Source organism: Artibeus jamaicensis, unplaced genomic scaffold (genome assembly GCF_021234435.1).
Source record: "Artibeus jamaicensis isolate MK-2021 breed Jamaican fruit bat unplaced genomic scaffold, CSHL_Jam_final scaffold_537, whole genome shotgun sequence".
In the NCBI taxonomy this organism is placed as follows: domain Eukaryota; kingdom Metazoa; phylum Chordata; class Mammalia; order Chiroptera; family Phyllostomidae; genus Artibeus; species Artibeus jamaicensis.
In genome coordinates this window covers 23,141,961-23,168,042 of record NW_026522047.1, presented here as the reverse complement: position 1 = coordinate 23,168,042, position 26,082 = coordinate 23,141,961, and the positions used below count along the sequence as shown (strand labels likewise).

Below are 26,082 nucleotides of genomic sequence, written 5' to 3'. Positions count from 1 at the left end.
TCCATCACAGAATAACGAAAAGCCCAGTATGAAATGGAATACTGCTCTTGCCTTGCAGTCCCATCTGCATTATTAACTAGTTCTATGACCTTGGGCAAGTCATGTATACCCTCTCTAGATCTGTTTCTTTCACTGTAAAATAATGGACATTAGCTAGATGCTCTCTAGGTCCTGCACTGGTGATTTTAATTCTGCATTTTGGCTCTGTGGAGGCACACACTGGTTCAACCCACGTGCCCTGTGGCCTGCAGGAGGGAGATGTGCTTTTGCGCTGTTTCTGGTCACTGGTGTTTTTGCTTTGTTGTGTGCCGGTCAGAGTACGGTGACAATGAGGCAGTCACAAGAAGCAGCAGATCAAGATGAGAAAGTTCTGCATGTCTTTTCATGTGAGGGGCATGCTCTTTCGTTAATTACTCAGTAGCTTAGGGCCTTAAGTGTTCCCCAAAACGAAGGCCTCAAGAGTTGGCCTTGGCCAGAGAGAGTATGGATACGGTCATTTGAACAGGGGATGGGGTTCCTTCTATGGAGGTGGGTAAAATTTTAATGGAGCAACTTAAAGAATTGTGAGTAAATATGAAGCCACAGTAATACAGTTACTGTATTACCAAAGTAACTGACAAAATACTCAATGTACATTTGCTAAAGGAGTAATGTAAACCTGAGTTATGGTAATGGCAAAATTTATGCAATTCATGCAGCAAAACAAATGAATTCTAAGTATAATATCTATGCTCATTTAAATTAGAAAAATCTAAGGCAGTAACCTGGAAAATCAAGTATTGTATATGGTTATATGAAATGAACTTTCCTTAAAGAATGGGAAAAAATGAGACTAATTTGCTCTCCATATAACTTCTGCTAGAAACTTGGTAGAAGTATTTGTAACCATTTAATACTCTATTGTATGCAAACCCTACATCATACAGTTTACACAATGAGTTGATCAACAAAGTTAAGGTCAGTATCGAGTGAATTTTTGTCTCAATTATGTAAATCATCATTAGAAACTCATTATAAATGTAAACTACTAAAATATTAAACAATCCAAACAACCCAAATTATTCACAAGTAAAAAAGGGAGACTTCACTGGGTTCATCAACAAACTATTTCTACTGGCCTTGGGAAAGGATTTTTATTACTATGCTTCATAAAACCAGCAGTTTTCTGCAATGCCCTCTGTTTCGGTCCCATGAAGACTCTGAGCTCGTGACTGTATACCAGGAAGTGTGTACTCTTCTCAAGACAAGGTCAGGCTGACTGTGAGAGCTGCGTTTGTGTGCCGAGTAATAATCAAAATAAAACACATGCATATGAGAAACATCACATATTTAATGTAAAAGAATTTGAATTCAAGTACAAAAATTAAACAACACATGATTTCAACATTAAAAACTGTAACACTTATTACTCAAACTATACAGTGAATATCAAAAACACAAATAAAGCATAACCATTAAAACCTTAAATATATTAACAGCAAAATTAGAATTTATTTCTATAACAAATAATTAACTAAAATATTTATAGTTATTTTCAAGGACCACAATGGTAAATTGTTTTTTTCTCTAATACTGAATAAAATTTGCATCTTAATCATTTTGCCCTTCATTTCTTTCTACATAATAGTTGGATGCTTCTGGTTATATAACTGTTCCAATCTCTAACACAGATAGTGATCCTTGGCAATCAAGTCCAGTATAACCATTGTCTGCAAGTGCTTTACTATTAAGAAATGCTATGTAGCAAACTTACTATGCAAACATTTAACATAAACTCCTGGTTTTTACAGCTCACTCAGGAATTAGAGGTATTTAAGGTTCCCAAAGTTTAAAAAGAATAGTAGTTATACCTTTATCAAGAGAAACCACAGAGTAACTTTTTTAACTTATTTTTACAAGTTCTACAACTTGGGTTATTCTGAATCATGGCTGATGTTTATTTCACTATGTTGAAATATATATTTATAATTTTAAAACCAAATGTGCAAACCCAATTCTAAAATAAAACAGTATTTTCATCAGCATGCTTTTACAAAGAAATTTTTATACTCATGTTTACAGTATTTTCTTCAGAAGAATGAGGCCTGATTGGAGATATACAGTCGCTGTCCGACATGGCTGCCATTAGCAAGTGATAGTGTTGGTGACAAGGGATAGCTCGGATAAGAGTAAGGCCGTGAAGTGTAAGGAAGCACGCTGGGAATCCCAGAAGAGAGAGTAGCATTAACAGGGGAAAGACTATTTACTGAGCTGCGACGGAAACTGTAGTCTGCAAATAAATACATGAACAATTATGCTGCACATCTTTATGGATACAAATTTAATTCAAAGAGACAAAGCATTAAAACTATAATCACAGTTTAACATAATGTTCTAACACTTGAAGTCCTGATAATACTATATTGCTGGTAAAGACCATGTCAGTATTCACCAAGGGGCAAATCCTGACAGTTTTATTAGTCAGTATCATGCTTGTATTCACTGACAATGCTTCAGAGATCTTACTAAAATGCATTGCTGAGTATCTATTTCTTGGATTTCTATTAATTGTTTTTGTGTCTTTTTTTTATCACACAAAAGAAAACCTCTGATTTATCTTGCTCCACCATGAAGCTCATTTTAAATTTGGTTCTGATGCTAAGGGGTAGTTCATGAAGAAAGGATAAAACACAACAAATTCACATTTGCTTTTTGGGGGGAAACTGTATTATGTATCAAACCAGCAGAAACATTTACCACTGGACTACAAAAACTAACTGCCCAATATTTCATTATTTAAAGATTAATATAAACATTTATATAACTCAACACACCAATTTAATATTTTAGCATCCTACTGGTACCATAAAACAGTAAAATGAATCATCTTTATAAAATAAACTTCAAAAACCATTATCAACTGAGAGTATAGAAAAATCCAAAAATTAACCAAATTTTAAAAAAAACAATTACATTGGAAATATTACTGTTTCACAATAAACTTCATCTTATGCAGTAATAACTGCCTGCTCCTTCATTTATTGTAATGTTTATAGATGCATGTGAATATTAAAGACCAAATTTATAAATCCCATACTTTCCAAAAACTCAACTATGTTTCTTATTGTAGACTAATCCATAGGTGTGACAATAACTATAAAATGATCATTTTTAAGAGTAATGGTGTTTCTAAGAATAAATGAAAAGGAATAATGTCATCTAATGTACAGGTAAGGTTTTTTCTATATTTTCCTGGAGCTAAAACGAATGAACATTAACTTAATGCTGTCATGGGACTTAATATGTGGCCAACAGGGATGGATCAACTGCAGAAGAGTAAGCTCAAGCAACATCAGAAAGGACCTAGTTAAGAAAAGAAACAAAAATAAATAAATAAAAATCAATTAAATTTAATTTCTAGCATTGTAAAACTCTAATAGGATAATTTTATATTAGTTTTTGTGTTTTTTATCAATGTACCATAAGATTAATAAAAAGCAGTTTGTTCCAAGATGACATAAATACATTAAAAGCATCTGGTTCAAAATATTTTCAGTATTTTAAAATTGGATAAGGAATTACTTTGACACCAAACTAGGAAACTCCAAGTATCACAGATACTTCTCTTAAAAGATTCACTTTGCCTAAAGGGTTATGGTATTAAAGGTTATGGTACTAAAAGTATAAACAGAAAGTCAGTGCTCCTATTAATTTAAAAGACTGCTTTACAAAAAGTTCTGGTTCTCTTCTCCTACAGATGATTACACCAATACAGTCAATTCCTTTTTAAACACGTGTCTGTGGTACAACTAGCTCTTTCAAATTTCAACAATGTAGTCACAGACAGCGAGATTTAAAAGAACAGGACTTCAAACAGTTATACTTTCGTAGGTGGGGAATGGTTTTCAGAGAAATCACTTTCACTCTGGGTTTATATCCAGTTACTGCAGCCTGTTCATGAAATGTGGATAGAAGAACTATCTTCAGAGTAAGATTTCACAAAGGTAGTCAGACACCTAACTATTTGCATAGTACTTAGGTCTCAAAATGTAGATTCCCACAGTACCATACTGTAAGCCTTTAATTTAAAATACACTAATCAACTGTTGTATTCTCACATTTTTAAGGAGACTAAATCAAAATATAAAATTAGAAACTGACACTGATGAATTTATTCATATAGAATAAATCAAAAGAAGTTATTTCCCCAAATACTACAAACATTAGAAAACAAAAAGCTTCAGCCCTGGCTGGTGTAGCTCAGTGGACTGAGCTAGGGCCTGCGAACCACACGATCACGGTTGCATGCCTGGGTTGCAGGCCAGTTCCCAGCAGGGGCCAGTTCCCTGCAGGGGATGCACCAGAAGCAACCATACACTGATATTTCTCTCCTTCCCTTCCCTTCCCTTCCCTTCCCTTCCCTTCTAAAGATAAATAAATTAAATTAAAAAGAATGGATGAAACCTTAAAAAGTAAACTTCAGATGTTTGTAAGATTTACAAGTATTTCATAGGGTTATATAACCAACCCCGCCATCCAGAACACTCTGCACCTATTATCGGTCACCCCCCATTCCCTCTCCCAAAGCCACAGCAACCTCTAATTTTTCTGTATCTATAGATTTGGCTATGCTGGACTTTTCACATAAATTGAATCATAAAATTTATGTGGTCTTTAATATTTTCTATTTATTTTTTAAAGTGATATGAAGAAGGAGGGTGGGAGACAGAGGTGGGGGAGGGAGGGAGGGAGAGAGAGAGAGATCAGTTTGTTGTTCCCCCATCTTACACTCACTGCTTGAATCCTGCAGATGCCCTGACCAGGATGGAACCCATGATCTTGGCACAGTGAGACAATGCCCCAACTGAGCTAACCAGCCAGGGCCTTATGTGGTCTTCTTAAACTGTTTTTTTTTTTTTACTGGTTTCTCAGCATAATGTTTTCATGGTTCCTCCATGTTGCAGTATATACCAAAACTTATTCTTTCCTTTTTATATTCATTGTATATATGTATCACATTTTGTCAATGGTCATTTAGGTTGTTTTTACCTTTTGGCTAGTATAAATAATGCTGCTAAGAAATAATTTTACAAGATTTTGTGTGGACATATATTTTCAATTCTTGTAAGTAAATACCTAGGAATGGAATTGTTGGCACTATATTTAGCTTTGCAAGGTACTATCAACTATTTTCCAAGGCAGCTTATACCACTTTACACTCCCCACTGCAATCCATGAGAGGAAAGCATCTGATATTTTGACCTATGCAATACATTTCCCAGACCTTTGATACATATTTTAACCATTTCTTTAGATTTTTATGGGATATTTTTTTAAAAATTGTTCTCATTTCACCATTTTATTATTTCAATTGCTAATATTCAAATAGCCATTATTGAAATAACTCATTCCTTCATAGAACCATTAAATTTTTTCATCTGCAAAATGAAATTTTTATAGCATTGTATATATACACATAATGTAAAACACGGCTAAGTTCAAACAGAGATAAAAATAAATAAAAATAAACTTCTATATTAGAATATAAATAACATTTATGATATATTACTTTGTAGTTTCCATTCCAGTACAGAAAATCAAAAGCTAAGTATAAAGTAGAAGAAAGAGTTTTAAGAACTGTTAGTTATTAAGCAACTTAAAACCTGGGAAATATTTAAAAATCATTATAACTAGAAATTTTTAAGTGATACTTCTAAATGAAGTATGTTACTCATGTCAAATTCACCTTTAAAAAAATCTCATTTACTCTCCCTACAATTATTAGAAAGAAAATTTCAAAAGGTATGTTTGTTCTCTACCTAACTTCTCCTATCAGGCAACTGACAACGAGGGCAAGGAGGAGATATGGAATGACCAATGGTTTTTTCCCCCCTAAGACTAGGCCCCACAGAGTAACTTAGTCAGTCTTTCTGTTTTAAGATGATTTATAGAAGGCTTTGAGTATTCTAATCTTAGTAACAGATAACTGGACAAGAAAGTTTCTGTCTGTGACTGCTTCCTTATAAAGTTTGAGTTGGTTAGTTCTCTTTTTATTATGGGAGTTACATTTTTTAGATTCAATTTCAGGGGAAAAAAAACCTCATCTGTTTTTTATTTTAACTAGTGTTTAAATTTACAATATATTATTACACACAATTTTAAAAGAACAATTTGGGTTTTACATTTTACTGAAATTTTGACAGTGTACAACAATTATCATAAACATAAAATCTGTCGGACATCTGTATTTTTATTTTTAAGAAATCACAGATGCTTCATTTTAAATTACCTGAAGATTGTTGAGTTAAACTTTCAAAAACAAGGGTTTGAAATTCTAGAAAACACAACTACAGTGATAGCAATCAGTTCAGTGGTTGCCTGGGAAAGACAGTAGGAAAAATGTGACATTAGGGGTGATGGAAATGTTTGCTGATTGTGGTGTCATTTAGCAGATGAATACTTAAATCAAAACCGGGCAAAGTATAGACTTTAAATATGTGCATTTTACTGTATTACTTTGAGTTAGTTTCAGTGTTTCCCAAACTACATCCCATATAAAGTACAAGAATCCATTAACAAAAAAATCTTGGGAAAAACTTAGGAAAGATGAGTTTACCATGGCAGTCAACCAGGTTGCCGCTACAATTATTCAATATGCATTATGATTTCCCAAAGGGAGTGTGCAGTATTTCCAAAACTTGTTTGACCTAAGAGGCAGTTATTTCACTGAAGAACTTTATAAATAAGTTTGGAAAGGACTTTTAATGGGAATAATATGCAATATGGAAACTTTAAAAGCAAGACAGCAAATTCTTGAAATATGCTAAACAGAGTGATTACAAACTCAGATGCCTTCAGAGGCCAAGATGTAACAAACAAATGAAAAAAAGAACTCAGAGAACCAAATGGAAAATAGCTATCTAGCTACTGTACTGAAGTTGAGCCTAGTTGCTTTCCTTTCAAAAAAGCTGAAGAGACCAAACAAATCTAGAGCTTTCAGTTTGCTACACTTGGAGGCATAGAAAAGTAAAAGAACCTATTCAAGAACACAGAACTAGTACATGGTTTGCTACCCACAGGACCACAGCATTCTTTTTGCTTTCACATATAAAAAGGAGTTTAGATAATCTTTACTGAAAATATAAACTATCTTTGACTTCCTACTAAAACTTACCCTTCTTGGTATCATGTTAAAAAACTAAACAGTGAATCCTCAGAAATGTAACTTTTATTCTCAATTGTATCAACAATAATTTTGGTTTAATAATTTGAAAAAAATTGAGTTTTATTTTCAGATAAGTTTGAGAAATGCTAATGTATACAGATAACATACCCATTCCAACTACATCTACCTTAAAACAGTTCACCATCTTGCTGGTTTACAATGTGCACCACTAGCATGTTAAAAGTTTTGATAAGACCTGAAATAATAAAGTGTCACTTTTTAAAACTTTTCTTAACAAGTCTATAATTCATAAAACTATAATGATAAAATACTCCACAAGGATTTACTAGAAATTTTTAATTATTTCTCCTTATAACTATAGAAATAATAACTTATAACTGGCTTTCTGAAAACTAAATATATCACTTAATATTCCTAAGAGACTTTTGCTTACCTGTTCACTTTCTCCAAATTCTTCTACATAGGTCCAGGCTGAAGAGATTGTGTTCCCTGTCTGTAAGCAGTGAAGACAGAAAGAAATTGAGTCTTTAGATTGGTGTTAGCCCTATCTTGGGAGTGCATGGAACCCTTGATAACTTTAGTTAAAAACCTCTTGATCATAAACAGGAGAATAAATTCAGAGAAAAGGAAGTATGTGACAAATAGTTATCATTTCTGAAGCTACCATCTGCAAAGGTAAACAAGGACAACAGTATTTTGTTATGTGAATTAAAATTGAGTAAATACATTATCAGAAAAAAAACATATCTTTCTATACAAAGTACTGGTCCTTCTTAGTTGGTTTTTCTAAGAAGGACTACTATAAAAATAAAATAAAGAAAAAATTTAAAAGCAAATGAAATTACCCAGGTTCTAATAAGCAGATAGCCAAAGAATGTTAGTGAATTTAAAAAATATTAACATCTTTTCCTTCTCTGAAAAAGACATAAATGGACAAAATAACACTAAGCTTAAAAACACATTTCGCTTATTAATAGCTAAACTAATCTACTTGAAGCCTAATTTAACCATATATAGTACAACTCTAGACAGTCATCCATTTTAGTTACTCATCTCTTTATGTTCCTTAAAGCTTTCTGGTTGAAATGTATATCTAACTCTATGCTAAGAAACAGTGCCTAAAAAGTATGAGCAAATAAAAATGATTGATGATCTACATAAAGCTATAGATTTTTAAATAGCTGTCTTAAAGATTATAACTCGGTAGAAGTACTCACAGTATTTTCTGATTTTTACAACCCTCCCAGTGAAAACTTGAAAATGTAGACAATTATTATAAATGCAAAAATATCTATCTGAAAGCATTGAGAATGAGCAAGGCAGTGAAGAATAATGGGGTCAGGATCTCAGTCAGAGGATCTGAAACTCAGAGAAGTGAACACATGTTTTGGAAAAGCATTTCCCCTAGAATAACTGGCAAATTCTGAAAGGGATCTTGGAGACAAAAAAAAAAAGGTAACAAGAGACAGAAAAACTTCTGAGGAAGAGAAGGACAAAAACCGAAGAGGAGAAGCTGCTGATGAGGCACACCTGGAACCCTGAGTAAAACTGAACTAGAAGTACACAAAATTTAAAGAAGAACAAATTCAACTTCAAATTTCAATTCCTGCCTGAATTAAGGTAATCAGGGATGGCCAGTCACTTGGGGCACCTTTCTGAAGCAAAGATAAATCCTCTCTGAATAAAAACATGCATGCCAGCTTTCAAATTATCTCTATATTTTTCATATATAGTACCTGTCATTCAATAAAAAATGTTACCTAAAACCATCAATATAACAATGAATGGTAACAATCTACAGAAAAATTAAAGTTTTCAAAACTTTGTATTAAAATAACTATGTCTAATATGTTCAAGGAAATAAAAGACAAGACTAGAAATTTTGGAGGAAAAATGGATAGTATTAAAAGGAAGAGTCAAGTGAAATGCTAGAACTGAGAAATGAATCCAAATAAATGGTTTTGTAAGCCTGTTAGGCACAGATGAAAAAAGAAGTCACGAACCAAAAATAGGTCTGAAGAAAATATGCAAACTAAACATACAAATAAAAAGTACAGAAAAATATAATAGATATGAGGTACAGTAAAAAACTTCTAAGATATATGTAATTTGAGTACCACACAGAAAGGAGAGAGATAATGAAACAAAAGCAATATATGAAAACAAAAATAACTTAGACCTTTCTAAAATGTGAAAAATATTGATCCATAGATTTTAGAAATAGTGAAATTCCAATTAAGATAAAAAAAACTATGAAAAGTAATTAAGTCCATCACAGGAACAGTTCTGAAAATCACACATTAAAAAGATATTAAGAGTAGCAGAAGGCAAAAAAAGTTTGAAGTTTGTGCTCAAAGGAGTAATAAATAAATTACAGCTGACTACTCAATGGATCCAATGGAAGCCAAAAGACAGTAGACGGAATTATAACCTCAAAGCGCTAAAGGAAAATAACTGCTTATCTAGTAAAAATACTGCATTAGCTCTAGCTGGGTGGCTCAGTTGATTGGAACATTGTTCCATTCACCAAAAATGTTGCAGGTTCCACAACTGGCACATGCTTAGGTTGTGGGTCTGATACCCACCCACTCAGGGCATGTATGGGAGGCAACAGATCAATGTTTCTCTCTCTCTGAAATCAATAAACATATGCTCAGGTGAGAATTTTAAAAAGAGAAGTCAAAAAAGAGATAAGGAAAATAGAACAAGGAATAAAAAGCAAACAGCAAGATGAGAGACTTAATTCCAAGCATTATCAGTAAGTACACTAAATGCAAGATGACCAAGCACTCAAAGGACAGACTTTCAACACAAAAAAGGCAACAGCAGCAACAAAAAAAACTAACTATATACTGGGTTCATCTCAAGCCTAAGATACAGGAAAAGTAAAGTTTTAAAAAGGAAAAAATATATAATATGTAAACTCTAACCAAAAGAAAGCTTATGGAAGTACGCTTTAATGTAGGAATGCATGACAGAGACAGAATGACACAGTATAATGATAAAAGGCATATTTCACCAGAAAAATATAACAACTTTAATTTCTAGGTACCTAATACAGAACCTCAAAATATATAAAGCAAAAACTGACAAATTAAAAGAGAAAAATATAAATGTATAATCATAGTGAGTGGTTTTCATAATCATCTCAGTAATATAATAATAAACTTATCTAGTAGAAATCATGAAAGATAAAGAAATTTAAATAGGATTAACAAACTTGACCTGAGATGTGTGTATGTATACAAACATATGTACACAATATACATACATATAACTTACATTCATAGTTTGTTAGTTGAATTAGGTGCCCACAAAGGTATGTTGAAGTCCTAATGCCTATTACCTCAAAATGTGACCTTATTTGGAAATAGTCATTGCAAATATTATTAGTTAAGATTAGATAGTATTAGAGTATCGTGGACCTTTCCTCTAATGTGACTGGTATCCTTAAAAGTGTAGAAAAACAGAGAGTACACCATGTGAAGACACAGACACATAGGGAGAAGATGAGTATGTTACAACAAAGGCAGAGGTAGGAGTAATGCATCCACAAGCCATAGAACTCGGGACTGTTGACATCATCAGGAGCTAAAGAGCAAAGGAAGCCCTGGCCTGGGCTGGTTTGGGCATCATCCTATATACCAGGAGTGTCAAAACTCATTTTCATTGGGGGGCCACATCAGCCTTGCATTTGCCTTCAAAGGGCCAAGTGTAATTTCACCTCTTTAACAGTCGAGGAGTAATTACATTTATACAGTCCTAAAATTACATTCAGCCCCTTGAAGGCAACAGCCGGGCTGATGTGGTCCTCAGTGAAAATGAGTTTGACCCCCTGCTCTATACCAAAAGGTCGCTGGTTTGATTCCTGGTTGAGGCATATGCCTTGGTTGCAGATTTGGTCCCTGTTTGGGGCATGTGAGAGGCAACTGATCAATGTTTCTCTCCCTCTCTTCCCCTCTCTCTAAAAATAAATAAATAAAATCTTTAAAAAATAGAGTTAAGGAAATTCTCTCCCACCAACTTCAGAAAGACTATGGCCCTGCGAACACCTTGACTTCTGACTACCAGCCTCCAGAACTATGGAAGAATAAATTCCTGTTGTTTAAACCACCCAGATTGTGTTACTTTGCCACAGCAACCCTAGACCTGCAATTAACAACTGCAAATAAATTCTTTTTAAGTAGGCATAGATTATTTATTTTAATTGGCCCTTAAAAATCAAGAAGTACAAAAAAGATACATAATATACTTTCTGATCACAGTAAAATAAACACCAAATATATAACTACAAGAATCTATGTTCAAGAGGAAATCAAAACAAAATATTTTGAAATAATTATAACAATAAATATATTAAAACATGTATGATGCAGATATAACCATATAGAAATTTGTAGCTGGAAATGTATATATTGTAATAAAAGGCTGAAAACTCTAAATTAAGATGCAATCAGAGAGATACAAATTAAAACTACAATGAGATACCACTTCACACCTGTCAGAATGGCCATCATAAGCAAATCAACAAACAGCAAGTGTTGGAGAGGTTGTAGAGAAAAGAGAACCCTAGTGCACTGTTGCTGGGGATGCAAACTGGTGCAGACACTGTGGAAAACAGTGTGGAATTGCCTCAAAAAACTAAAAATGGAACTGCCTTTTGACCCAGCGATCCCACTCCTGGGACTATATCCTAAGAATCTCAAAACACCAATTTGAAAGAACCTACACATCCCAATGTTTGTAGCAGCATTATTTACAATAGCAAAGATCTGGAAACAGCCCAAGTGCCCATCAATACGTGAGTGTATAAAAAAGCTGTGGTACATTTACACAATGGAATACGATGTGGCCATAAAAAGAAAGGAGGAACTCTTACCTTTTGTGACAGCATGGATGGACCTGAAGATTATTACTTTAAGTGAAATAAGCCAGTCAGAGAAAGATAAATACCATGTAATCTCACTTATATGTGGAATCTAATGAACAAAATAAACAAAATAAACTGACAAACAGAAACAAGAGGCATGGCTACACGGAACAGGCTGACAGCTGTCAGAGAGGTCAGGGACTGGATGAAAGAAGGTGAGTGGATTCACGGAACATATACGCATAACCCACCAGGAAGGGAAGGGGGTGGAGGCTCAGTGGGGATGGGCAAAAGGGGGGAAAATGGGGACATCTGTAATAGTGTCATATGTAACATATCTATTATTGTAGACAATAATATCTACCTCAGATATCATCAAAACAATGTATTATATTCCCTGACCCATGGGGCTCAGTGGGTTGGGCATCATCCCATAAAGCAAAAGGTCACTGGTTCGATTCCTAGTCAGGCACAATGCCTGGGTTGCAGGTTCACCCCGTGGTCAAGGCATGTACAGGAGACAACTGATCAGTGTTTCTCTTAAGATCAAAGTTTCTCTCCCTCCCCTTCTCCCTTCTTTCCCCTCTCTCTAAAAATAGGTAAAATCATTTTAAAAATAATGTATTATATAAAGGCATTTAACACAGTACCTAACATATAATTAAGGGTTCAAATAATATTTATTATTATTAGTGGCTGGAAACTCCACTGTTGTCTTTGTTTTCTTAATATTATTCTTCAGTACTTATACAGCACATTTTTAAGTATACAGCACATTTTTAAGTATACAGCACATTTTAGGTCCACTGTTGTGGACCTTTTACACAATTTTAACTCATTAAATACATGTAACTGCCCTATGAAATACCATTAACATTCCCATTTTATAGATGAGGAAAGTGAAGTATAAGAGGGTTAAACTTCCAAGTAAGTAATAAAGCTAGAATGTGAACCAAGGAATTCTGAGACCAAATGTCATGCTCTTTATTCTGTGCTGTTGCCTATGTACTGCACTAAATTTAAAGTACTGAATCTCCCTCATCTTGAATTAGCTCAGATCACCCAATTATACACTTTTACAACACCTTGTACATCTCCCACCTGTATCAGAACTGTGACTGAGTAACTGTCTCCCTCAATAGACTTTATGCTCTACGAAAGCAGCAACTGTCTTGATTCACTGCAGGGATGCTCGGGAGTGTATACAAAGCAGTGTTCAGTATTTGTTGAATTAACTTATATACAGGGTAGGGGAAAAGTAGGATGACAGTTGTTTGTATGAAAAATAATACATAAATTAATAAATAATAATAGAAGAATAAACTCTTGTGTTTTGTGTTCTCAAAACTGTAAACCTACTTTTGCCCCCCCATATTAACCAGGATTAACAATCAGCCAGCGGTCAGTCAATATACTGAAAATGAGAACAGAAAGGGTAAAGGAGTAAATAATAATGAACAAAAGCATTATGAGAATAACTTCCTTGAATCAAAGTTTTCAAAAACTAACTTGCAGAGGACTTGAAAATAGCAAGACTAATATAATATACTCTCAGAGATATAAGGAAGATAATTCTGAGTTCCAAGAGCCTAGTAAAGAATCTTTTCTTCTCCTATGCATTTATAACAACAAATAAATCATTTTCATAAAATATGAACTACTTTACATATAAAAATCCATATAATACAGGCCATTTTTATAGTTCAAATATCATTTGCCATGAGATAAATAAAGGCACACAATAACTAATATAGCTTTAGCCAAACACTATACACTTAAGGAGCAAGAAAAAACAAGTAGTTGTTAATATTCTGATGATTTAAAGCTTCTGATTAGTTAATAGACTAAAGGTTTTTATTTTGTTTTCTTTGGTTTTAAATCCCCAATGGAAGTTCACCATTCTTGGAGGTAATGCATTCCCAGGTCTTAGATAGAGGATGTATTTACTCTAGGAGATGATATATCCAAAATTAACTAACAAAGAATAGATTCTATATCTAACTTTAACCAAAAAGCCCAAAAGCAACTGACACAATTTTATAATTATTAAAAGTACAGATTATCACTTGAATAAATTTATGCCAGTAAAACCCATTTTCTCAAACACCTTTTGTCTCAATTTACAATTCATTCACTAAAATATATAGCTATAACATAAGCAACCATTGTCTACTAAATATTAAATGGCAAGCAGAAATAAAAGCAAATGAGCTAAAGACTATGTGCAACTTCCCACACAGAATTTACTGATTCTAACCCCCCCCCAAATAAGTAAGCCACAGAGAGAAGAAAAATCAGTATAACATTGAAAATCCTTTTAAGGCCAAGTTAAAATATATATTTAGGTGACACCATGTGGCAAAATTATGAATTGCTACTGACATCTAAAAATGGAATCTAGAGGCAAAATTTATTGTGGCATTGTTCAAAAGGGGAAATTTTACAAACCATTACTTTCTGAAATGCCAAATGATAAAACCAGATGATAATTTATAAATTAATAAAGCAGTAGCTACTGTTAAAACTACTGTATTAGAACAAGTATTTTAGGAATTAACCAAAGATACTAAGAAATTAGAGGACAGAGGATCAAGCATGACTGAACTAATTTTAAAAGTAAATGAAATCAGATGACCCACTTTAGCCAGTTAATAACTATGGAAAACTATTGGTCAGATGATATGTTTTAATACACATAATTTTCCAGATTCTCTGTTACCAAGAGAAAATTAGTTTCAAAACTTTTAAGCAATTGTTTTATTAAACCTTGGTTTTGACTGCACTGTAACTAACAAATTCACAAAATGACCATAAAGCATACTTGTTCATACGAATAAAACAAGTGACTGAATCTTCCATTTTCTAAATCCAGTTCTTCTGCTGTGAAATAGACAGATATAAGCTTTGAATTGTATAAAGTAAGGGATATTCAACTGATGAACAGTTAATTCATGCAAAAGCAACTTTTAATTTTAAACTATTTGAACTCAAGTATGTAACTTGATAGACCAAAAAATGTCAAGTATTATTTTTGGTCCTTTATAAGACTTTTAACCATACCTAAACAAAACCATAATTTGGTAAGGTAGGAGAATTCTTTGAGGAAACCAAATAAAACCCTCATATTTTATTTTATTAAATATTTTATTTACTTATTTTTAGAGAGCGAGGAAGGGAAGGAGAAAGAGTGGAAGAGAAACATCAATGTGTGGTTGCCTCTCATGTGTCCCCTACTGGAGACCTGGCCTGCAACCCAGGAATGTGCCCTGCCGGGGAATGGAACCGCAACCCTTTGCTTCATAGGCCTCCGGCTCAATCCACTGAGCTACAACAGCCGGGGCAAAACCCTCATATTTTAGATGTGAAGGCACTGAGGTCCATAAAGAGTAAACAATTCACTGGCCATTCCAAGGTCACAGTTTGTTGGTGGCTGAAACTGCAGGTTCATGTATTTCTATTTGATTACTCATCACTATATGAAATAAGCTGCTTCTTTCCCAGTACTAACTCCATAATAACTATGGTCTCTTAATGTAAGTGTCAGTTAGATTAAAATTATGAAGAAAGACCACATGATGGTCTTTCAAAAAATATTTAAGTTTCAAAAGAAATAGAAGTATATTTTTGTGAGTACTGGTCCCTAATGGAGGGTCAATGACACATAGTTGAGTTAATGGAATTTCTGTCTTATCACTTGATCATGTGAAAACAAATTAAAGTATAAATGTTGATGCTCGTTGTACTTATTTATCTAAATGAATTTTAAAACAAATTTAGCAAATTTGGTTGTTTAATATACCAGTTTGAAATACTAACATAAAAATTAAATCTGTAATTAACACTGGAAAGATTAACTTTCTAAAACTATCATTACTTTTATTTACTTATTTATAATTAAATTTTTCACTGTAATATATCACCATTATATATTGTACCTAGCTTAAGAGAATCCTAAAATTATGCCTTAAATTAAAAAGAAAGCTGAAGGTTTCTCTTTGTTTCAAAGCAATTAGTAAATTTTTAAATCAAAATTTGTGATTTTTTTTGTATTTCTGCTCATCAATCTGGAAATGATAGCTCATGAGAAGAAAAAGCACCTTACTTTTCACATTAAAATTACTTAGAATAGTATATCTTCCCCCTGCTGTCTTCTATTTCCTAACTTTCAGCTAAGTTGTAAGTGATAACAGAAATCAAACCCTAATTTAAATATTAAAGAAATAGAAAAACATTGTGGTTGTCATGCTTAGAATATACACACTAATATTGTACCACTCAATGACCAGAAAAAAATTAAAGAGTCTAATAATGTACAAAGTCAAATATGAGAAGCAATTTGCAAGTCAGCTACAAAATGAATATTGAAAAGAAAGTACAGAAGATATTAAAAAGATGAATATTCACACATAAAATGGTCCACATAAATCAGAATAAATTCATGTAGAAAAAAAACTCACTTGCTCAGAGGAAAAGCAAGTAATATCAACATAGCTGTACTAAAAAAATACTTGCAGTTTTAAAAAGCAAAATTGATGAAATTTCAATGAACTAAAGTCCACTTCCTTTCAATTTCTAATTCTTAAAATCTGGCTGAAACCACCAAAGCAAACATTATACAGAATTATTGCCACTAACTCACACTATGCTGTTTTTCTAAGTGTTTATATTGTGTCCCTTTCTGGTCATCTTCTGGATTAACTCCTTTCAGGATTTACAACTCAGATCAGGTGGGAGGTGTGCCCTTCCTCTGTACTCCCAAAATAACCTACGCACAGTGTTTGTGCTAGCCGCCTTCTGTACCCATGAATCCGTAGAAGCAAAAACAATGTTTTGTTTACCTTTAGCTCCAGATTGCTTAGGAAAGTACACCTAGCACAGGAGAAGCATACAAAAAAGAACTGTTCTATAATTAAACTTCATTATTCATGGCCAAAACAAAAGAACACTCAGTTGAAATTAAATCAATGACACAAGCTTGTTTGTGACAGAGCCCAGATTCAAAACAGAGACAAAGGTTTAAGAAAAGCAGGATTATTCAACTGATAGTCTGATCTATTATTAAAGATACAAAATTATGAAACAGAAAAGTCTTATTTAACAAGATGATACTGAATGACCCAAGATGTCGCTACACATCAAATACTTGGTATAAAACTATCTATTTCCAACACTGTATTCCACCCATTAAATCCACCCTGAACCTTCCAGTGAAACCGTGCAAACTTTACCTAAAGAAACTCATATAAAAACACATCAACCTTCTAAAGCCCATAGGCTCCAGTATTAAGAGAAGGAAAAAGCCAAATCATTGCCACAATAATAATAACTCTATCCTTAACCTGCCATGTGGCAACATGTCATCTGGCTGTCTACAGCACCTGTCATTATTCAGATAGCCTCAGAAAGTATGACATTCATTTGCCGATCAAAAATTCCTACACCCTGATCTCTGACTACTCCATACCCCACATCCCGGAATTCCTTCCTCCTCCTCAGCTGCCTCTAACTCAACTTTCACTAATATTTCTAGATAACCACACTAAGGATTTTTCTGTTCCTGTTTGTAGACAAGGCCTCAGGCCTATGTACTGCATCTAAACAAGGTTTTGGCTTGTATTTGGATCTTAGATCTTTTTTCTGATGGTGGATAAAAACCGAGAAAATACATAAAACACAAATTGTTCAATGTCTTATTATAAGCAGCTTTAATACAAGGTTGATACAATCTGAAGTAGATGACTACAGAGCAAATTGCCTGCACCCTCTAACGACTTCATTTACTGAAGTTAATTTTAACCCTTAATTAACATAATCACTTGAGAATATATACCTGAATAGGGGGTTTCTCTGGGAACTAAAAGCTACAACAAGTTAACTACTGCCTTAGTATTCAAGTAAAAAAACATTTTAATATTAAGTTAAAAGCTGAAAAAAAAAACTTCTGGCTTCATATAACATCTGATATTCTCTATGGGATAACCAAATGTGCAAACCATGTCTAAATAGAAAATATGACATGCAATAAATGAAGAAGACTATGTTTTAAGAACCTTGGAACTTTAAGCTAAATTTGTAAGGGAAATGAGTGAGGGTAGAAATAAAATATATTTCAGCATAACCATGTTGGACCAGACACAAGTACCCTAGGAAAATCTTGCTTAGCAACTAATTATCGATATCCATGCCAAAAGAATAATTTGATCCATTTTTCTCTAAGAACCATAATATGAATTATTTGCTACTCACCTAATTTTATACTGTGTTTATTTTTAAAAACTGGAAGTATCCTCCTATGTACATTAATGGAAATCATGTCTAATATTTAACTTAAATGACTATAAAATTACCAAATATTTCCAAAGTAATAATTAATGACACTACTGAAGTTTCTTTGAAGGGGAGATGAGATCTCCAAATCAGAATCTTCTAAAAATATTCATAATACTATGGGAGTGGCTGTAACAGACAAGCAAATCTATGCAATATGTAAAAATCACTTTCCCTTTTGGCAATGTTTTTCCTTTTTGACTGACTTCCCTTGACAAATCTGAGGATACCAATTTTAAACATTTAAGCTTCAGTAGTATGGTTCTGCAAACATATAACCAATCAAATTTAAGCTAAGTTTGACAATTACAATAAAAAATTATAATCCTTAGTTGGTGACCTTTCCTTTTTATTGTTATTTTTCAAGAAACCTCTATTCTTCTAATTATTATTATTTGGGGCACAAAATGATCACCAACTGAAATATACAGCTGCATTTAAAAAGGAAACAAACTGGTGGGAAGGGGGTACCTAACAAAAGAGTAAAAAACAGGAAGAAAATGCCAGAGTGATATTACATCTCTTCCTTTACAATGCAAAATATCTGGCCCAAAGCCTTTCTTAATTATCCCTCAAAATTCAGGGGTGTTCAAACTTTTGGCATCTCTGGGCCACACTGGAAGAAGAGTTGTCTTGGACCACACATTAAATATACAAATACTAACGAAAACAAACAAAAAAAATCTCATAATGTTTTAAGTAAATTGACGATTTTGTGTTGGGCTGCATTCATAGCCATGCTGGGCTGCATGTGGCCCACAGATCACAGGTTGGACAACCCTGCTACAGAAACATACTTTTTTTAAAGCATGAAATATAAAAAGAAAATGGTCATAAACATCTTTTAAAGATGCTTTTTGTCTTTCATGAGTAACAATGACGAATTTCCAGATTGGTGAGCATAAGACTGTGAGCATGACCCATCCGAAATGGTGCTGATTTTACAACTTCCTACCTCTAGTGGGTAGGCTTCACCAAAGAAGCCCGGGCACTTACAAATTGGTTTAAGTCACGAATCCTGTAACTTATATACAATAGAAATTATTATTTCAAATGAGAATGAGTCATTAACAAAAAATAAACTAAGGATCATGAGCTCTGAGGTAAATGTTTAAAAAAGCTAAACATAGTTAAGTCTCCAAAGGAGAAATGTCTCAACAAAATTTACCACAAATTCTTAAAACTGAGGTAAAATATATGTTAAATACTCACCATTAATGTTGAATTCAAAATAAATTTATAAATAATCTATAATTATAGTTCATATTCTACAACATTATTTAGAGTATTTTTAAACTTACCCAAATGAAGTAACGTAAACTGAGCCGCCAGTTCCTTTGCATCTTCTAATGTAGTACAGAGTTTGTCTGGCATGAAGTAACTCTGGGCTCCGTTTGCAATAGCAGGAATAACAATTTTATACACCAAGAGTACTTTCCCATCTTGACTTGTTGTTGAATATAAGTAATATTCTGGTGGTGCCCAATTATTTTTGTTGCAGTAATAATCCAAGTGCATTACTGCAGAATTGAAATGATTTGATTTTAAAGAATACATACTAATTGGAGTAAGCTTTGTTCCAGGAAAAAATGGGTAAGTGCATCTATCAATTTCAGGGGGGCCTGGGCTATGCTGACCATTGAGACGAGCTGGAAGAGCTGGTTGCTTGCCTAGAGTTTTCGGATGGCTTTCCTCTTTGTTAGCAAACACAATCAAGTTTTCAGAGTTGGGGCTAATCTGACCATTAAGGTGCTGTTTCCAGGTGTTTTCTTTATTTACTGGTTTTGCCAGTGTCACCTCAATACTTGCTCCATCAATGCACTTCCCATTCATAACAGACATAGCAGCCACTGCATCTTCTCGGTTGAAAAAGTGAACAAAAGCGTAATCTCTAAGTTTCTTTACTCTTTCAACTGCACCAGGTTTGAATTTATTGAATTCTGCTTTAATTGTTTCCTCTGCAGTTGAGATCATTAAATTTCTAACATAGAGAACTTTAACTCTCTGCATGGTTTCCTCATCAACCTCTTTCTCTGGGTCAGCCCAATCTACTTGAATGGTATGGCCCCACAGTTGGAATGTTCCTGTAAAAAAAGAATAAATTAATCTAAAAACAATCAAAAGTCAAGTACTGTTAAGTAAAACTATTTCTCCAAAGAAGTAGAAACTCAAATATGTATCAATATATTTGGTTATGCATTAGTTTCCTACTCATGCAAAAATTTACTAAGGCAAACCTAACCAGAACTTCTAGTGAAATTAATTTTAACAATCAACAAAACAAATATGCTTCAAAGACAGATCTTTACTAGAAAAATTACCCATTGTCTTTTGGCTTTTTATCAAACACAGTTAACAACTCAATATAAGTGTATCATTCAGTTTTCAGTAAATTATTACAAATAATGACACATTTTATAGAAACAATTCATTGTTTTTTAGAATCACTTGATTTACTTTACTTCTTAATCCTTAATCCTCTTTAAGGGCATTATGTATTTTCATAATATTCGTCCATGAAATACTGTCATCTTTTCCTATTTATAATGAAGGGAATATAGAAAAATAACCTCCAAAAGCTTACCTGGAATTAGTTTTCTCCGGGCCATAGCGGCAGCTCTGTGAGATTCATATTCAACAAATGCAAAACCACGATTTTTAGTCTTATCAGTTGCACTTGGATAAACAATGACATCTACAACTCCTTCTGTAACTTTCTTCATTTCATCCAAAATTTCTTCTTTCTTCTTTTCCTTGGGAATAGCGCCAATAAATAATCTGCAATTATCCAAGCTTACACACACACCAATAAACTTTCCTGGTCGAATCTCATAATTATTAAGAATTCTGATGGCTAACTGGGCTTCTTCTTTTGTAGTGTACATCACAAAAGCATAACCTCGATTTTCACCACTAAATTCCATCATAAGTCGAAATTCATATATCTTCCCAGCTCTTTCAAATACAGGAACTAACTCATCTTCATACATATCACGAGGTATTTTTCCTACAAAAACTTCACAGCCTCTAGGTGGAGGTGGACCTTCCCAACCTGAAAGACAAAAATGAATAAATACAGATAAATTCTAATAAGTTACTCATATCTACTATTTAATCATTCATTCATTGCATAAATGTACTATGAGCCTTCTTTGTGTTTGCACTATTCTGGATGCTGGAGGATACAATAGTGAGCAAAATAGAAAACCTTTCCCTCATGACACATATAGCAATACAGAAAGAAGACAATACTGGTTAAGCGCTATGAAAATACAGCCACAGAAAGGTTGATACTTTTAGTAGTCAAGTAAATCTTCCCTGCAAACAAAAAGTTTAAGAAGGTGTCTGAGTGAAATGAGGAAATGAGCCTTGAGGATATATATGTATCAAGCAGCAGCAGCAAGTGTGTTATATGTTAGAACGACTCAGAGCACTTAGGCCTGCATGGATGACGTGTACTTGAGGGAGGGTAAAGTGGTAGATAATGTGGCCATCAATGTAGGTACAGGACAGGATTTCATTTTAAGTCTGACAGAAAGTTAACTGAAGGGTTTTCGGCAAGGAAATTGCACTAGCTATTGTAGAAAACCAAAACATTCTACTTACCTGTTTGCATCTGATTTGCATCCAGCAGAGACATCACACCTCTCTGGCTGCTCTTTCAAATTCCTCCCAAAACACCTCTCCTTTATTAACAAGAGTACCCTTTTCCCCAATGACCCAATCCTGACTTCTAAACCAACCCCACTTCTTTCTCAACTGCTTCTTAAACCAAGAGCAGCACTGAAAAATGAGGGTAAAACATGCAACACATTATAAAACCTACCTCTTTTCCCTAACATTAAAAATGACTGCTAAGGTCTTAAAGCACTTATGTAAAGATCAGAGCTACTGTTTGGGATACTTGTGGAGAAATACACATAATATACTGTAAATTATTACACTGAAGATTTAAATTTTTTTTGCGGTTTTTACATAAACAAATCCACACCTGGAGGAGGACCACCAAATTTCCGTTGCCCATTTTCTTGAACCATGTTGTAACCAGTCTTTTCCATCAAAGCAAGTAATGCTGCTTCATTCTGAGTACCAGTTCGGACTTTACTGCATCCATTTGTTCCGTCTATATTTTCTTCATTCATGGTTGCAGTTCCTAAACAAAGTATAAAAACAATGATTATGACATGGAAAATTGGAAATCTATGAAGCATTTCTTCAGGTTGCAAGAAATCTAGGATAGTTGTGGTTGCTACATTTGGTAATCGCTGCAGTCCTATCCCCCAAAGTTATCTACAATGGAAGCTGGAAACTTCTTTTAATATCAATTGATCAGTACCTTTATAACACCTAAGCTAAATACAAGAAAGGGAAGTGAAAGTAGAAAAAAACAGTAACAACAAAAGCAAGAGTAGGTAAACAGAAGTAAGTACAACAGTTAGAAAAGAAAGCAAGAGTAACATAATAAAAATACTGCTGTCAGTGATCACTGTGAACCTATACAACCCAAGGTTTAAATTATTTTGTCATGTAAAACTTTTAGCTTTAAATGAGTACTAACTCTATCTTCATTAATTTTGAGCATCTTAATAAGTTAATGATCCTATAATTTTTCAAACTTGTACTGCCTTTCAAAATAGAAACTGTATTAATGAAAAAGATAAGTACTATTTTAGCAAAATATAAATGAAAATCATTTATCTAAAGAAATTTGTATTGCTTATTCAAACTACTTAAATTGAAATGTCATTTTCTGACTTACTATAAAAATTTACAAAGTTGTGAAAATAAACACTTCATAAGTTTCACTATAATTTTTAAAAACTAAATAGAAAATATTAATTTTTAACATATAACAATACTTATAGCCCTGGCTGGTGTAGCACAGTGGATTGAGCGTGGGCCTTCGATCGGGCCTCTGAACCACAGGATCGCGGTTCGATTCCCAGTCAGGGCACATGCCTGGGTTGCAGGCCGGTCCCCTGCAGGCCAGTTCCCAGCAGGGGACGCACAAAAGGCAACCATACATTGATATTTCTCTCCCTCTCTCCTTCCCCCCCTTCCCCTCTAAAGATAAATAACTAAAATCTTTAAAAAAAATAAAATAGAGTCGATGTTTAAAAAAAAAAACAATACTTATAAAAAGTACAGTGATCTTTATGGCATTCCACAGCAAATTACATGGTATTAAAACACAGATATGTTAGTTCAGTCATTGTTGAATATGGTACTCTGAGACCGTAGTTGCCAGGTCAGTGGAGATTGTTCTAGGGGTAACTCATTTTGGTGACAAACTGCACCATAGCAACATGGTTGGAAAATGAAAAGAATTAGTCAAAAGTATAATGATATGTAAGTCTCACACTCCAAAACAAGAGGGTACAGATGGATCAGTTCAATCCCATTTTAAGTTATTTTTATCAAAGAATGAGAACACATATTTATTCCTGTAAGTTAATATATATACAAAAATTTGAGTACCTGGTGTTTCACAACCTCTAATAATAATACTGTGGAGGATAGTTTTAAATTAAAAAATATTTCTAAAATTGTACTATTTTATAATATAATTATATCTAATATTTTTTAAATATTGCTTTGAAAACAAAAGTGTAATGCTCTTTCAACTCAGGATAAAGACATAAAGAACCAAAATTCTTGCACACCAGGACAAAATAGTACACTATTCCTTACTTAGTTGTCTATAATCTGTCATCTGAAATCTGTTAAAATATGAAAATAGACATATTTCCTTCCCTCTTTTTCTTGCTTTACCAAGCATCAGGTAGTAAAATAAGATGGGAAACACCCAGCATTACTCTGAAAATCTAAGCAGATTTTCAACATGTCTATTTCCTAAGAACAAAAATGACACCATTAAAAATGAAGCTTAATTTCAGTCCATAAACTAGGCATAATCTTATAATTCTAGCCTCATAATATATCCAGGGATACATATGTTTATATTTCAAGTGTTCATGCCTATAATAATCTTTGGCAATAATGTTGAAGTCCAGTACTCCACCATCTTAAGTGAAAACTGGCAATTAAAGCAGTGCCTAAGCAGAAACTAAGGCAACGATAGTATTTAGTTACTGCAGCACTAATAGTCATCTTCATGTTTATAATAGCACACAGTTGCAAACAAACTTACTTTAAAATAGAATGTTTTAAATGTGTGCCCTGGGAAGGAAGGAATCTACCATTAGAGTTCATGAGGTGCTTTGATTCTGAAAGGCGCCAAGTGGAAATGTGTCCAACTTCTCACCTACGCATCGTAGTGATTCTTGAAATGAAAATCTCTCCCTATTACTTAAACAAGTAAAATTCTACCGACATGCACATATGTTACTTATATGTTAGTATTATACACGCAACATATCCTCCTTTCTGGTTCTAATGTCATCCTCCAACACAAAGCGGGGCGAATTTGTAAGAGAAGCCAAGTCTAGCTCCTGCGGATAGTCCCTCTCTATTAGCCTTATTAGAATCAAGAATCAAGCCTTATTTATCAAGAATGTGAGTGCTTAAAGAGACTTCAATATTAGCAACTAAATGAATATAACTGATGCCCAAAATAACGCAAGGGGCTTCAAAGTGATTTCTGCAGTAATACCAACGCCGAGATTAAACCCGAGGTCCACATTCAGTGGTCCTTTCAGTGCCCCCCCAAAAATGTTTTGCGAACTAGTAACTCAAAGTGCCTGATGTTAGCAAACAAAAATGGTACTACTGACTGTCCAGTTTAGTAGTGGTGTCCGATATCTTTCCCGTTGGTCACTGCGTAGTCTTGCTTGGTTCAAAACCCAACAGAAAAGAGAGGAAGAGTCAAAGGCAGAAGAAAGTTCGAGGCTCATCCGTAGTTAGAACTAAATGAAAAACCACGACGTGATTACCAAATCTCGACCAACAGGCAGGACGCCCCAGGGGTCGTCCCAGGACCTTTAGAGGAAACGCGAGGGCAGGACAACGGCAGTCCGGCCACAGGAAGGTGAAATGGGGGTGGGGGTGGGAAACTGACCTGCGGTGGTCGACAGGAAAGGTTAAGAAAAGAACATGGAGGGCAGCAGGTGGAGGGCTGCCGGAAGGCGGTGGAGGAGAACGGAAATGAGGAGAAAGGGCAGGACGTTGTGGGGCGGAAGGAGCTGTCGAAGGGCCCCGACGACGAGCCGGGGAGCTGAGGGCTAGAAGGCCGGGACCCTGCGGCGCGAGGGATTGACGGCAGGAACTGCCCTACCGCTCACTACTCCAGGAGATTAAGGCAGGCGAACTGCGCAGACACCGCCTCCAGGGGGGAGTGGGTCTTAACCGCGAATTTGGCTTGGGTGACTGAAGACCAGGCGTTCTGGGGCCGGGAGGCGAGGTCTCTGGTCTTATCAGCGGTGTGGCAGCGCCCCCACTGTCCCCATCCCTTCCTCACCCCTTTGGGTCTTCAAATGTTGGTCCTAAATCCCTGGGACCAACGACCACAAACGGCCGCCACCGTTTAGAGGACGTGTCGGTCGGAGCCGGGGTCGCCGCACGGGGGAAGGGAGCCCACCAAGTGCAGCTCGCGCAGTCCTCGCGCCTATACTCAGCTCCCAGGGGGCGCTGCGTGCGCTGCTATAAACAGCCCCAGGCGGAGTGCTGCCTGGGCCAATCAGTGACCAGCCCGGGGGAGGAGCCAGGGTGAGTGGGCGGGACTGTGGTACAAATCTAAGGAAGGCTCTTGGGAGAAGAGTAA

The 26,082-nt window shown here is 34.6% G+C and overlaps 1 protein-coding gene across 2 annotated transcripts; it reads right to left on the bottom strand.

Moving 5' to 3' along the window:
* Positions 1-1,593: 1,593 nt before the first annotated feature.
* Positions 1,594-25,866, bottom strand: RBM46 (RNA binding motif protein 46). 2 transcript variants are annotated; one of them, XM_037168091.2, is made up of 6 exons: positions 25,780-25,866; positions 22,354-22,515; positions 20,947-21,414; positions 19,664-20,446; positions 7,599-7,658; positions 3,168-3,342 (listed from the first exon to the last, which is right to left on the bottom strand). In XM_037168091.2, exons 2-5 carry the CDS (start codon positions 22,502-22,504, stop codon positions 7,603-7,605), a joined length of 1,458 nt encoding a protein of 485 aa, XP_037023986.1. In that variant the 5' UTR covers positions 22,505-22,515; positions 25,780-25,866; the 3' UTR covers positions 3,168-3,342; positions 7,599-7,602. The 2 variants fall into 2 exon arrangements, with proteins under 2 accessions (XP_053514504.1, XP_037023986.1); XM_053658529.1 differs by lacking the exons at positions 3,168-3,342; positions 7,599-7,658; positions 25,780-25,866 and adding an exon at positions 1,594-2,269 and having other exon boundaries at positions 22,354-22,510.
* Between the last annotated feature and the right edge of the window lie 216 nt (positions 25,867-26,082).

Excerpts from the sequence above, each read along its gene's own strand:
- RBM46 (XM_053658529.1), bottom strand. The coding sequence starts at position 22,504 with ATGAATGAAGAAAATATAGACGGAACAAATGGATGCAGTAAAGTCCGA. Across the intron at positions 21,415-22,353 it reads ATTTGGTGGTCCTCCTCCAG|GTTGGGAAGGTCCACCTCCA; the intron begins GTGTGGATTTGT and ends TTTGTCTTTCAG. Across the intron at positions 20,447-20,946 it reads CCGGAGAAAACTAATTCCAG|GAACATTCCAACTGTGGGGC; the intron begins GTAAGCTTTTGG and ends CTTTTTTTACAG.